This window comes from Capra hircus, chromosome 19 (assembly GCF_001704415.2).
Source record: "Capra hircus breed San Clemente chromosome 19, ASM170441v1, whole genome shotgun sequence".
In the NCBI taxonomy this organism is placed as follows: Eukaryota; Metazoa; Chordata; class Mammalia; order Artiodactyla; family Bovidae; genus Capra; species Capra hircus.
Genome location: NC_030826.1, coordinates 19,021,563 through 19,035,719, shown reverse-complemented (window position 1 = coordinate 19,035,719; position 14,157 = coordinate 19,021,563). Strand labels below are relative to the sequence as shown.

Sequence of the window (14,157 nt, the reverse complement as noted above, 5' to 3'; positions counted from 1 at the left end):
CCAGGGACAGGGGAGCCTGGTGGGCTGCCATCTATGGGGTCGCACAGAGTCGGACACGACTGAGGCGACTTAGCAGCAGCAGCAGCAGCAGTAGGGCTCATCCACGCACAGTAAAACCGACCTACTGACAAGGGTTATGATGAAGGAAAGCGCAGCATTTATTGCAGGTTCCAAGCCAGGAGCCCAGGAAGCTTAAAACCCCCAAATTCCACGATAACTTTCAGGGAAATGGTCTTAAACACAGGGTGAGGGGTGTGTGATCAGCTCATGGATGTCTTCTGATTGGTTGGTGGTGAGGTAATCGGGAGCCAATATCATCAAGCTTCTGGGGTCTACGACCGTGTGAGCACCATGCAGTGAACATCTTCCACGTGGTAGGGATTTCTATATCTGTAAAACAGACCAAGACTTTGGTTCAGATACTGCCTATAGCTCTTGAGGAGGAACTAAAGGCCCCTGATGGTGTCTAATGTTAACCTATTATCACTCTGTTTTGCTTGACTGTTACCCTTTGCTTCTGCATTTTCTCACTTAACTTTTATCCTTGGAACTTGGGGAAGGCCTAGGAGGCTGAAGATTTATAACACTCATGGGTCATAGGGCTGTCCCAGGACGCGCCCATAGGGTCCTTCTGGGTTACACATGTCAGAGGGATTAAGCAAAACAGTCCTGGCCATGGGATCACACCAAGGGTGAACAAAGCTGTGGGGACTCTATATCGGTAGCTGAGAGTGGTGCTCATGCCTTACATTCTGATTATATCTCTTAGTTAGGCTGAGAGTTAGCTACAAAGCGGGGCATAGTTAAAGAGAAAACCACAAGTTCAAAATGGCCTCACTTTTGTTGAAGCCCATGACACCAAGCCTAGGTGTAACACCTGACCTAACTGCAGCTTTGACCTTCCCCAGGAATGTAGTCTGAATCAGCCAGTCTGGAATTTTCTAGTCATCATCCTTGAGGTGATCAGTCTCCCGGGACCTCTCCCTCTTCAGGAGGAAGAAGAAATCTACCTGAACTCTTTTGCTAAACAGTGGTGAAATGCATATCACGTAAAATTGACCATCTTCAGTGTACTCGCTCAGACTGTAAAGAGTCCACCTGCAATGTGGGAGACCTGGGTTTGATCCCTGGGTTGGAAAGATCCCCTGGAGGGGGGCCTGGCAACCGACTCCAGTATTTTTGCCTGGAGAAGCGCCATGGACAGAGGAGCCTGGCAGGCTCCAGTCCATGGGGTTGCAAACAGTCGGGCATGATGGAGCAACCAGGCATACACACGAGTATACCTACAGTTCAGTGTCCACTCTTGTGGTTGTGCAAAAGTCACCACCATCCAACTCCAGAACCTTTTCATTTTGCAAAATTGGTCCTGACCTTTTAGATGTTGCTAACACACTTAAAGGCACCCTACTCCAGTACTCTTGCCTGAAAAATCCCATGGATGACAGAGCCTGGTGGGCTGTAGTCCATGGGCTCGCTAGGACTCAGACACAACTGAGAGACTTCACTTTCACTTTTCACTTTCATGCATTGGAGAAGGAAATGGCAACCCACTCCAGTGTTCTTGCCTGAAGAATCCCAGGGACGGGGGAGCCTGATAGGCTACCGTCTATGGCATCGCACAGAGTCGGACACTACTGAAGTGACTTAGCAGAACACATTCAAAAATTATAATACACAGAGAAGGTCGAATAAACGCAGGAATGGCCTTGGAAAGGATATACTGTGCCCTTCGATGTGTATGGTCTCATTGAACTCACACAATGACCTGTGGGGTGGCCGATCGTGCTCATTCCACAGGTGAAGAGACTAAGGCTGGGAGAGGTGAAGTCACTTGTCTAAGACTCCCCAGCTGATGAAAATGGCAGAGTCGGGGATCTGAGCTGGATTCAGTTTGATTCCAAGTTCTTTCTAGAAGCCCAGGGCCTCCTCATCAGGGGGATGACAGAGAGTGACAGAGACAAGAAGCCTACTAGTCCAGGAGTCAGAGCGGGTGCCCCAGACAGAGAGAGCGACAGAAGGACAGACCAGGGCAGCCAGAGGTGTGAACCCAGAACCACCTGGAGACGAGACTGGCTGCACCTTGGGTTCAGACAGCAGGACCTGCAAGGGGATGGGGCCCCACACCCAGCCCATGGGGACGAGTGCTGGGTGAAGTCTGACCTGGAAGCTGATGCGGGACACATACACACCGCCCTTGATGGAGATGGCGTTGACTTGGTCGAAGGGCACACGGTGAACATAATCCAGGAAGATGCTGTTGTTCACCGACACCTGTTGAGAGGAGCGCACATCACAGGAGGGGGTCCAGAACCAGGTGGGAGCACACCCATGCCGCTGGGACCCCTGCTTCCAGACGTTCAGACCTGTATCTAGTTCTTACATCAATCCCCTGTAGGTCAGGGCAACAACCTGCAGAGCTGTGCCCGTTGCAGGATCATGCTCAGGACCCTAAGTGCATCGAAGGGCAACCTCCACCTGACTCTAGTCCTTGCCTTCTTCGTTCCTCTGGTGTGTGTTTATCACAGTGGGTCTGTCTTTCTAGTCTCAGCTCTCCTGTGGTGTTATTGAAATATACATGCAAATGTCCACGGGGAGCAGAGAAGAAGTGATCTCAGGTTGTGTGATGAGGGGGTGGGGACATTCATGTTCACACAGAGAAAAAAGACACAGATGTACTCAGCTCCCCTCCCATCTCCCCAAGCCCAGAGACACCACTCTGCTTGCAAAACCAATGTGCAATGCCAGGCGGAACTAAGTCTTTAATAACATCTGGATAAATGCAGCAACAAGGTAACAGAAAAACAAATATTCCCAGGGACCTGGAGTGGAAGAAGGGCTATGACAGAGAAATGTAAATAACTTGGACTGAAGGACCCAGGAGGCCAAAAAGCATCACGGTGACTTCTCTAGTGCTTACTTCCAGAGTAAAAGAGGCAACATGTTAAGGTGTGTAAGGAGACTGTGGCCTTACAGGAAATAGTCCTCTTCTCTGTACAAAGTGTTGCTCACAAGACTATTTAAAGGCTGCTCACAGCACCTTATGGGGCTGGGCAACAGACAGCTGAAGAGAGGAGAGTTCCCACTCACCTTGAACACAGAGCTGTCTACCTCAAAGCAGATCTCAAATGGACTCCCCTTCTGGAAGGGCATCTGCATCTTCCTCTCCTCCGGCCCCCAGTTTCCTAGCTGCTTCGTGTTACAGACCACATACCCACCCTCTTCAAACCGAGGGTTGAAGTGGAAGGCAATTTCACGGTCGTTGTAGCCCCTCTGAAAGTTCACTGAAAACCTAGGTCAAGGAAAATCAGACAGTATCCTGGCTTACTGCCAAGGGTGGAAACAGGAGGTGCTCACTCTGACTGGTATCATCTAGGAGCATGCATACAACCTGCGCGGCTGGTTGGCACCCATCCCTAGTCTCGTCCCATCCCTTTGGTTCATCTTATTTGCACTGTGTGTTTTATGCAGTTACCACATTTTGCCCTTACACTGTGGTTTTCTAAAAATAGGGAGGAAATGGGTAAAGAAATTTGTGTCCAAGTTGGAAGTAGAGGAATGTGCCTAGAAGTGAGAGTCTTGGGGACCAAGTGGTGGCTCCTTCGAGGTCAGCCCGTGTCTGCTCAGTTGGGAAAGAGGACAAATGGAAAGAACAAGTGCATTGATGGGACACCAACAGAGATGGTGTCTAAAGGGGAGACCCAGAAAAAGCCCTAGGTCTCTGGGCATGGGGACCTCAGAGTGTGCGTGTGTCCCTCTTCAGAGGGTGTCATGTGTCCACCTGACCTGAGTGAGGTCAGCAGGCCTGGACCCTGACCCCAGATCTGCCCTGTTTGTCATCTGCAATGCCCCAGGACCATGCTATCCTCAAACTGCCCCATGCAGAAAAGGGGTGACTGCCTTCCTTCAGGGATGACAACTGAAACGGCCCAAGGGCACCCCTAAATAAGTATCTCTTGTTCCCATCTCACCTCAGAGGAAGCCCCTCACCATCTCCACCTCTTTTGGCTATAGCTGAAACTATCAGGTGAGGAGGGAAGACCAAAGGAGCTTCCAAGGGGCCTAGCTCACGAAAGGGATGCAGCAAGTCCTTGTTCTGCTCTTTCCCAGATGGAGCTCATGCCTGTCCCCCAACCAAGGTCCAGCCTGAATTATCCAATGAGCATCTATCCCCCAACATCTTGCCTGAACTCAGCCCCAGTGTGGTTCCCAGTCTGCTTCTTGGGGTCACTCAGGCTCCCAGCTAACACACAACAGTCAGACTGCACGTCTGGCTCCCATGCCATCACCACAGAACCAGGCACTGCCCCACACCCATGGGTGGCCCTCAGTGGACATTCTACCAGCAGAGTGCTCTGTTTCGCTTGTTTATCTGGGGTTTCTTTTGGCTTCATGGCTCGAGGATCTTAGTTCTCTGATCAGGGATCAAATCCATGACCTCTGCAGTGGAAGACTGCAGTCCTGACCACTGGACCACCAGGAAACCCCCAGAGCCCATTTGCTTTCGTGGATAAGGCTGTGAGTCCTGAATGCCATCCTAAATACCAGGATGCTCTGTGAGCTCTCAGCCATCAGGGGCAAGAGGAACTGGTGTGTTTCTGAACCCGGCAGCCCTCCCTCCAATGAAAACGAAGCTCCAAGTGACCCTGAAATGAGAAATTTTAAGTTCCTATTTCTCTTAAAGGGGAGATGAGTGTTTCTGACATGTCTCTGGGTGTCGTTTTCCCCTTGCAGTCCCCCAGCTTCATTCCTGTGTTCCTTTGAAAATTCTGCCCCAGGGAAGGAGAGAACAGCAGCTCCCATCAGAAGGGGGCCCTCGGAGGTAGAGACAGGCTCTATTGGACAGAGTGGGAGTAGCAAGCCCTCCTGTGCTGGGAGGAAGGGTTGGCACAGGGAGGGGGCGAGAGGGGTGGGGTTCATAGTCAAGGTCCCGGGTTCCCCTGCGGGCAGGGTTTCAGAATCGGGTGCCTCATTTCCCTCAGAGTCCCCTGCAAGCACTGAGGGCTCTCAGAGTCCCACATCACTGTGGCCATGTCACCTGGTCGGAGAGGCAGTGGCAGAGGAAGTCATCTAGAAGCCAGATGTAGAAGTAGGGCTGCGGTGGGGGAAGGGCCTGGAGGGGTCCAGAAGTCCCCAGGCCCCATGCAAAGTAATGAGAGGAACAGCGGGGGTAGAAGTCAGCTGCAATTGGACAGAGAGGCTTCTGAGAGAGGCCACATGTCCAGAGGGGCCCCTGTGGGCACGACAGACCTCAGGGTGCACAGGTCCCAGGCCTCCACACCACCCGGAGCTCAATAGAGTTCAGCCAGGGCTGCATGAACTCCTGAGGACCTGTCACCTCTGGAGTACGTGCAAGCTCTTCTCTGTTCCCAGACAATCCCCTTGGGAGAATGGGAATGGGAAACAGAGCTGAGTTATCTATATTTTGAATTGACTTTAGTGGGGAAAACCTTGAGACTGAAAGAGACCAAATACAACTTTGATGGCACGTTTAAATATTTCCAGGTCACCTCAAGAGAAGTTTCCAAAGCAGATGAGACTGGCTAGAGGAAATGAAGGGCGCTGATGCATCTGCAGCTCTGGGTCACTGTATACGAAGTTCAGTCCCAGAACTCCACCTCCGGGCTGGCCTGCTTCCCTCCCTAGACTGTGAGCCTCCATTCCCCCTGTCTCTGGGGAGTCTGGTTAATGATGCCCCGGATGCTACAGGTAGGTGGTTTGGGGGCACTGAGCATTGTTGCCAGGGCCGGGCTTTTCCCATCCCCTACACTGAGTGTGGGCAGCTTGAAGGATGCTGTGAGGACCAGCCTGAGCTGACAGCACCCTGTTCACTCAGGGGTGAGGCTGAGAGCGACAATTCCCAGTACCTTTTTTCGCCTTTGGAAGGAACATGCCCTAGGACGGTGACCTTGTGTCCATCCTGGAGACCCCCTTCGATCCTCCCAGTGAAGGGAACAGGCTGTGGAGAGGAGACAGTGTCAGTTGGCCTTCCTCCTTCTCTCCATCCTCTCCAGCCCTGACCGGGGCTGGCCTGGGTGTGGGGCAGCAGCCTAGGGACCAGTGCAGCCACGAACAGGACAGAAGGAGCCTCAGCTCCACGGACCTTCCAGTCCTGGAGCGAGGAAGTGACACAGATATTCTGAGGTTGGGAGAAGGAGCCCCTCAGGCTCTGAGAGGAGGTGACAAGGTCAGATTGGCAGCTGGCAAGGGAAGAAGTGGCGAGTCCACAGCCCTGAGATGGGAAGGAACCAGGGGAGAGAGGGGGGTGGCTGGACCCCAAGCCAAGCTGCTAGTAAAGACCTAAGTCCTGGCTGGGGACTTAGGGGTCCACCATGGACCAAAGAGACCCACCCACCTATCCTTGAGGATAAACCTTCTGCTCAGCTGAGAAGGCCAAGAAGAAGTCATCCTCCCCCTCCTGACCACCCCACCCAGAGAACAATGGTGACCTTGACCTTTGCCCCCCCACAGCCTCAGAAAGTGCCTCTTTTCTGGGTGCTCTCCACACCTCCAGGGCCCCATCACCTTGTCATGTTCTCTTTCCTGAGCCTCTTTAAAGGACCCAGCATTATGGTGAAGATGCTTCATTTTAGAGCCAGGCATCCTTCAGGTTTGAATCCTAACTCTGTTGCTCATTACCTGAGTGGCCTTCAGAAGTTTGTTTAACTTCTCTTTGCCTCAGTTTCTTCATCCATGAAATGAGAACAAGTCCCAGCTTCTGGGTGACATTGATGATTAGTGAGAATATGTCTGTGGGGAGAGACTGGCACATCCTTCCAGAATGCTTTTTATCTAAATTAGTTCTACAAACAGCCTTCAACACAGCTCTGTCTCCAAGTCAATTTTCAATTTTCACATTTTCACACTGTTGAAGTATTTTCTACCTTCTCCTCTAAGTAATAGTTTACAAAGATTAAAAGCTTACAGGAACCAGGCAGGTGATTTGCGTAGTTGAACTGGCCAGGTAGGGGGCAGTCGGGAGTGCTGGAGACTGCAGCAAAGAAGGCATCATCTTCCTTATCTAAAGAGCAGTGTCCACTCAGCTGTAACCTGAATACCGTTCAGGCCCAGTGTTGTCAGAGGTTCCAAGTCTTCAGGAGAAGACAGAAATCTGAGATTTTTTTTCTGTAAAACTTTCTAATTTTGTGGGGCTAAATGCTTTGAAAAAGATTATAGTAGGTTTCCTTTGCTATAAGAGACATATAATGACATATTTGCACTGAACTGATATATCTAAATTTGCTTCAAAACAAACCAGGGGTAGAAAGGAAAGTAGAGCTGGGCAGAGATAAAGCAGATAGTTCATGAGTTGAAACTGAGTGACTGGTATGTGTTGTTTATGATACTAATATCTCTGTATTATACTTTCTCTTTGGCAATGAGTTAAAACAGTCTGAAGGCCAAACAAAAAAAATAAAGACCAGCTCAATTCAGTCCTAGTTCATGTCCTTCAGTTGTAGGACCACCCAGAATTCAGGGAAGCCCCTCTGAGCCCAGTGTGCAGAGCTGGCCCTAGGAGATAACCAGTGATGCCAAAACCCCATTGAGACAGACTGTGTTCCTGGACCTTGGGCAGAGGTGTCTTCTGTGGCTCTGAGGTCTGGTCTGAATTCTGCCATTAAATACTTTGGTGATATTCAGTTCAGTTCAGTTCAGTCGCTCAGTTGTGTCCGACTCTGCGACCCCATGAATCGCAGCACGCCAGGCCTCCCTGTCCATCACCAACTCCCGAAGTTTACTTAGACTTGCATCCATCGAGTCAGTGATGCCATCCAGCCATCTCATCCTCTGTCATCCCCTTGGTTCTCCTGCCCCCAATCCCTTCCAGCATCAAAGTCTTTTCCAATGAGTCAACACTTCGCATGAGGTGGACAAAGTACTGTAGTTTCAGCTCATAACATCTCTGCATCTCTGAATTCTTTCTGTCAAAATCCATGCCAGTGATTTTGGAGTAGTAGAGTCAGCCTACCACAGGCTGACTAGCATGGTGCTTTTCCCTGAAAAAGAATCCCCTCATTTGTTGGAGTTTGAAATCCTTCTTAGAGCCTTTCTCACCATCGGGAGAGACAAGGCTTAAAATGTATCTGCCTGGCAGCATGGTCTCCTACCTCAAGCATATTCACACTAAGGTATAGAGTGGTAGGAGGGGTCCTCAGGGCACAGAAGGAAGGCAGGATAGTGGAAGCCCTGTGTGGATCATGGGGGCGGGCAGTACAGCTTAATCTTAAGGAATGAATCCCCCCCAAAAAAAACTTCATGAGATTTTAATGTTTTAAATGGTGCCCTCACATTCTGAAACACAAGATGATTTCCAATTGAGTATAATCCGAAGACAAGATTACTCATTACTGCATTCTAATAGCAAAGAATTGGAAATGAATCCAGAAGTCCACTAGGAAGAAAATGGTGAAATTAATTCTGGTATTTCCACAGAACAGATTCTAGGCAGACTTTACAAGAGAAGAGGAAGAAGGGACCACTTTGAGAACTGATAAGTAATATTGCCCTCTGTATTATTTTTTAAATGGGTAGGAGTGGCTACATACATATATTTATTTATTATAAATAAAACTTTTCTGGAAAGATTCAAAGAAACAGCTAATATTTGTTGACTCCAAGAAGGTTATGGTAGACTGGGTAATTACATGCTCTCCCGTTTACCCACTAAAAATGTCTACATTATAATTCCTAGAAGTTGTGAATATGTTACTTTACCAACAAAAGGGACTCTGCGGGTATGATTAAGAATCTTGAGATTGTGGGGGTGGGGGTTATCAGGAATATCTGCGTGGGCCCAACAGTCACAGGGTCTGCAAAGAGGGAGGTAGAGGAGGAAAGTCGGTTGTAGGAGATGTGACAGCAGAAGCAAGAAGCTGCGGCTTTAGAGAAGGAGGAAAGTGAAGAGTTCCCTGGGGGTCCAGCAGCGGTTAAGTATCTGCCTCCAATGCCGCGACTGAGGGTTAGATCCCTGGTTGTGGAACTAAGATCCCACATGGGCCACAGCTAGAGAGCCCACAGGCCACAATGAAGATGCCTTGTGCCACAATTGAGACCTGACACGGTCAAAAAAAAAAAAAAATCGCAGGAGGAGGAAGGGGCCACAAGCCAGGGCAAGTGGGCAGCCTCTGGAAGTTGGAAAAAACAAGGACACATTCTCCCCTGAGGCTCCAGAAGGAAACAGCTTTGCTGACATTGGATTCTAGATTTCTAACCTCAGAACTGTAAGGAAATACATTTGTATGGTTTAAGCCTGGTGTGGCCGAAGGCCTCTCTGAGCGTGTGCGTGTGTGTGTGATCTTAGCAGGAAAGTGCAGCACAGGCCTGTGCTTCCTAAGCCCCAGGAAGATGGGTTTTTGTGTTGGATTTGTAGCCTCACAGATTAGGCTGGCCTCCCAGCTCCCTGTGTTGGCAGCTCTGATGTCACCAAGTCTCGTGACCTGTCTACAGTTGGGCTTTTGAATCCACGGAGTAGAGAGTAAACACATGTCATCAGAATAATAAAATGGCTGAACCTGGAAGCGACTCCGGATCCCCCATCTGATGGAGAACAAGACCCAGGCGACAGATCCTAACTCAGACCACTGAGGAGGCACCCACTAGGCAGCCCAGCTTTCTCCAGCCCCACTGGGAGCCCTCACTAGACGGGCTGAAGGGCACTGGTCATTCCATGGAGCACACAGGCCACGCCAGGGCTCCGGGGGAGGTGGGCTTGAGTGGAGACCAAGCAGCTCCCCAGCACCTGATGCCTCATGCACCCCCTCCCCACGAAGAGCTTTCAGCCCACCTGCCCAGCCTCTCAGGAAGCTGAGCCCAGGAGAGGCTCGAACTGCAGGGCCAGGCCAGGACGCAGTGAGCTCAGAAAGTTCCTGGGACCCAGGCTGCCACCTGCCTGCCTCCTCCTCCCCCAGGGCGCTCTCTGTGGACACCTCCTTCCCTCAGGATGGGGGAAATAAGACACCTCCCTCCTCAGCCCTTATCACCTGGGAACCTTACAAGTGGCCTCCACCTCTGTGAGCCTCAGTAATTCATATATGTTGTGGAGATGATAAGGGTTTAAACCAGCTGTCCCAGTCTTTCTGGCACCAGGGACTAGTTTCACGGGAGACAATTTTTCCAAGGCTGGGAAGATGTGAGCGATGCGGAGTGGCTATAAATACAGAAGGAGTGTCACTAGCTCACGAGCTGCTCACCTCCTGCCGTGCAGCCCACTGCCTACCAGGCCATGCACAAACACCAGTCCATGCCTGGAGGTGGGGGCCGCTGGTTTAAACAAGGCTGCCTATGACAACACCTCCACACAGGAGGTAAAAATGCCCAGAAGAGAACCCTTTGCACCCCACGGTACAGGGGCAGCCCGCTCCACCCTCCTGGGACTGTCTTTCTCAGACACCCTTGACCTGCCCTGCCTAGCTCCCTCAACCCTCAGATGCCAGACACCTGTTCCGGAGGGATTTCCTCCTGCACCCAGACTCCTAACAATTCTAAACACTTTCAGAGCCCCCCACAGTGGGCCAGATACCTTTCAAATGCTCTCAACGTGCTACCTTGCTTGATCCTTACCCAAGCTCTGGGTGGTGACTTGATTATTCCCATTAGACCCAAGCAGAGGCCCAGAGATGTAAAGTAACTTGCTTGAGGTTATCCAGCTAGTAAACGGCTGAACCCAGGGAGATCATCTTCCAAGTAAGTGCCCTGAAGTGCCATGCTCCATTGTTATCCTCCCCAGAAGACGTTTACCTTCCTTCATGTTAAAAAAAAAATGGAAATTCACTTTTCTATTTATTACTTAGACTCTTCTTCCCCAACTGAGCACCCAGAACAGGAGAGAGATCAGGAGGAAGCTCAGGAAACATTTGTCCCAGGCACAAATCCTGGTGCCCCTCGGCCCTGAGTGGCACGGAGGAGATGGGCACAGGCAGGAGTGAGGGCAGGGCCGCCCTGGTTGGTGTGTCTGCCCTTCGTCTGTTCTCTTTGGAATGAGGCCTCCCCCGGCCTCCTGTCACCCCAGCAGGAGCTGTTTCCTCAGAGTCCCAGAGTTGCATTCCCCTGGCCGAGGCCTCCCCAGCCCTGGAACTCACTAGGTTTACGTAGGGGGCCTGTGTGTCCCTGAAGGCCAATTCTTCATCGCCTACGTGAACACTGCCGCTTTTCATGCTGTCCAGGCAGACCTCTGCAACAGGAATGACTTACCAAGATACAGAATTCAATGCAGTTTATCTGTTTTTGAGTGGGGAGGAGCCAGGAGCAGGAGAAAGTCAGTTTAGAGGAAGGGAGAAAGGTAGGGAGGAAGACGGAGGACAGAAGTGGGTGCTCTTCTCCAGGGCCTTCTCCCCTCTGCTCTCCTCCTTCCCTCCACCCCAAGTCAGAACAGTTCATGTAGGCTCAGACATTCTCACCACGTGCACAGCTTCTGGAAGACACTGCCCCTGAGCGTGTGGCTGCGTCATGTCCAGACAACAGTGTGTGTGATGGGGCGCTGCCTGGGTATGGGGTGGCAGTGCTGCAGGAAGGCCTAGTTATACCCATTTTGCAGACCAGGAAACTAAGGCTCAGAGAATCAACAGGTCATATCCAAGGTCACACAGCTCACTAGCGGCAGCTTGAGCCATATAAGGCTACTCCACTTCTTCAAAAGGTATTCCTCCCCTTTAAAATTCTACTCCTCACATAAAAGCATAATCATGTAAAAAGAAATGTTTTGAAAACAGAAAACCTGGTGGTGGAGGTTCGCTTATCCTTGTGCATAATGATGCCCCGGGGACTTCTGGCCCCTCCACTCTGTGGATTCCTCTCTCTCTTCTCTCTCTTGATTCTGGGCTTTAGAATGGGGAGTAGAGACATCTCAGACAGAATATTCCAACTGAATTTGGGTTGGAGGCAATATATTGAATAACTGTCTTTAACTGGTTCCAGTACCTTGTTAATGGAAATGTTTGACTGAAACAGACTCAGGATCAGCTTTTGTCAGAAAGGGGTTTGGGAAGGAAACACACAGCAACAACAGACTTAGCGGAGATTAAGTAGGCCCCCACCGTGTGCTAGAGACGGGACCCCGTGTCCAGCCAGGACAAGCAGCTGAGGGGCCTATGGGTACTGAGTGTGGAGCAGGGGCCCCGGGGCTGAGAACCTGTCTGCACCTCTCACTATTCTTGGGCTTGCCTCGGTGCCCCAGAATTTGCAAAGACTGACTTATTTGAGATGTTCCCATAGATTGAGCACACATGCCTCCTCTGTCCACCCTCCGTCCCCACTACATTCCTAGATCAACCACAATGTGACTGGATTTAAGGGGCAGATGGCACAGTTGAAGCAGAAAGGAGGAAAAGAAGGGGAGATGCTTTGCAATCCTGTTTGACACCAGGAACACAGGGACCGTTTCCTCATCTACTGGGATAAAGATCACTGAACTCTCATTCAGTGCAGCTTGGAGTGTAAAATGCAAGGGGGTTGGAGACTTGTTGGTGGGTCTTCTGCCTCTGCTGTGTCCAGGCTCTTCTGCTTCTAGATGTTTACCCAAGAGAGATGAAAACATATGCATGCATGCATAACAGCCTCACTCACCATAGCCCCACAATGGAATCACGCTGTCCACGAGCAACAGAAAGGAAACATGAATGAGGATGTGACCACAATGGACTAGGCCTTGGCAATAAAAAGGGGCCAAAGATATAGGCACGATCATCAGAGACACTCACAGCTGTGCACAGGAGCCAGGCACGAGTGAGCACAGGCTGGGAGTCTTTATTAGATAAAATCCAACAACAGTCAGAAAAGCGATGATCCATGGGGGGCCCCAACTGGGAGGAACCCGGAGGAATCATCTGGATGCTGGAAATGTGATGGTCACAATGCTGTTTACAACATAAAAACTCATCCAACAGTCTAGGCTCTATGTGTTTACTTGAACCATAACTCAATAAAATACTGTTTTGCTTTGTGTTTTGAATTCTCAGAGCCTGGGGAGACACAGAGACAGCTAGAGTTCCAGCAAACACACTTTGGCATCATCAGACTACTTGGAAGCTGTCATTCACTCGTCAAGTCGTGTCTGACTCTTTGCAACCCCATGGACTGCAGTGTGCCAGGCTCCTCAGTCCTACACTATCTCGAGGATTTGCTCAAATTCATGTCCATTGAGTTGGTGATGCTATCTAACCATCTCATCCTCTGTCATCCCCTTCTCCTCCTGCCTCCAATCCTTCCCAGCACCAGGGCCTTTTCCAATGAATGGGCTCTTCGCATCTGTGGCCAAAGTACTGGAGCTTCAGCCTCAGCACAAGTTCTTCCAATGCATATTCCAGGTCGATTTCTTTAGGTTTGATTGGTTTGATCTCCTTGCTGTTCAAGGGACTCTGGAAGAGTCTGCTCCAGCACCACAATTCAAAAGCATCAGTTCTCCGGTGTCAACCTTCTTTATGGGCCAACATTCACAACTGTACATAACTACTGGAAAGACCATAGTTTTCACTGTGAATATTTGTTGGCAAAGTGATGTTTCTGCTTTTTAAGATGCTGTCTGGGTTTTTCATAGCTTTCCTTCCAAGGAGCAAGCTTCTTTTAACTTCATAGCTGCAGTGACCACCTGCAGTGATTTTGGATCCCAAGAAAACAAAATCTGTAACTGTTTTCACGTTTTCATCTTCTGTTTGTGATGAAGTGGGACCAGATGCCATGATCTTTGGATTTTAAGCCATCTTTTTCACTCTCTTCTTTCACTTTCATCAAGAGGCTCCTCAGTTCCTCTTCACTCTGCCATTAGAGTGGTACCATCTGCCTTTCTGAGGTTGTTATTTCTCCCAGCAATCTTGATTCCAGATTATAACTCATCCAGCCTGGCTTTTCTCATAATGTAGTTTGCATAAAGTTAAATAAGCAGGGTGACAACATACAGCCTTGTCATACTCCTTTCCCAATTTTGAGCAGGTCAGTTGTTCCATGTCCTGTTCTAACTGTTACTTCTTAACCCTCAGACAGGCTTTCAGGAGACAGGTAAGGTGGTCTGGTGAGTAAGGAAAGTTGCTCACTCGTGTAGGACTCTTTATCACCCCGTGGATTATACACTCCATGGAATTCTCCAGGCCAGAATACTAGAGTGGGTAACCTTTCCCTTCAGGGGATCTTCCCAACCCAGGGATCGAACCCAGGTCTCTCGCATTACAA

At 50.0% G+C, this 14,157-nt stretch overlaps 1 protein-coding gene across 1 annotated transcript; it reads right to left on the bottom strand.

Moving 5' to 3' along the window:
* On the bottom strand, positions 337-11,238 carry LOC108638256 (galectin-9-like). Its single transcript, XM_018064286.1, has 5 exons — positions 11,076-11,238; positions 5,865-5,956; positions 3,088-3,289; positions 2,161-2,271; positions 337-390 (listed from the first exon to the last, which is right to left on the bottom strand). Exons 1-5 carry the CDS (start codon positions 11,148-11,150, stop codon positions 385-387), a joined length of 486 nt encoding a protein of 161 aa, XP_017919775.1. The 5' UTR covers positions 11,151-11,238; the 3' UTR covers positions 337-384.

Bases quoted from the DNA above. Each gene is read 5' to 3' on its own strand.
- LOC108638256 (XM_018064286.1), bottom strand. From the start codon at position 11,150: ATGAAAAGCGGCAGTGTTCACGTAGGCGATGAAGAATTGGCCTTCAGG. The intron at 5,957-11,075 runs GTGAGTTCCAGG...TCCTCTCCACAG, and splicing joins AGGCCCCCTACGTAAACCTA to CCTGTTCCCTTCACTGGGAG. The intron at 3,290-5,864 runs GTACTGGGAATT...TCCTTGACCTAG, and splicing joins CCTTCCAAAGGCGAAAAAAG to GTTTTCAGTGAACTTTCAGA.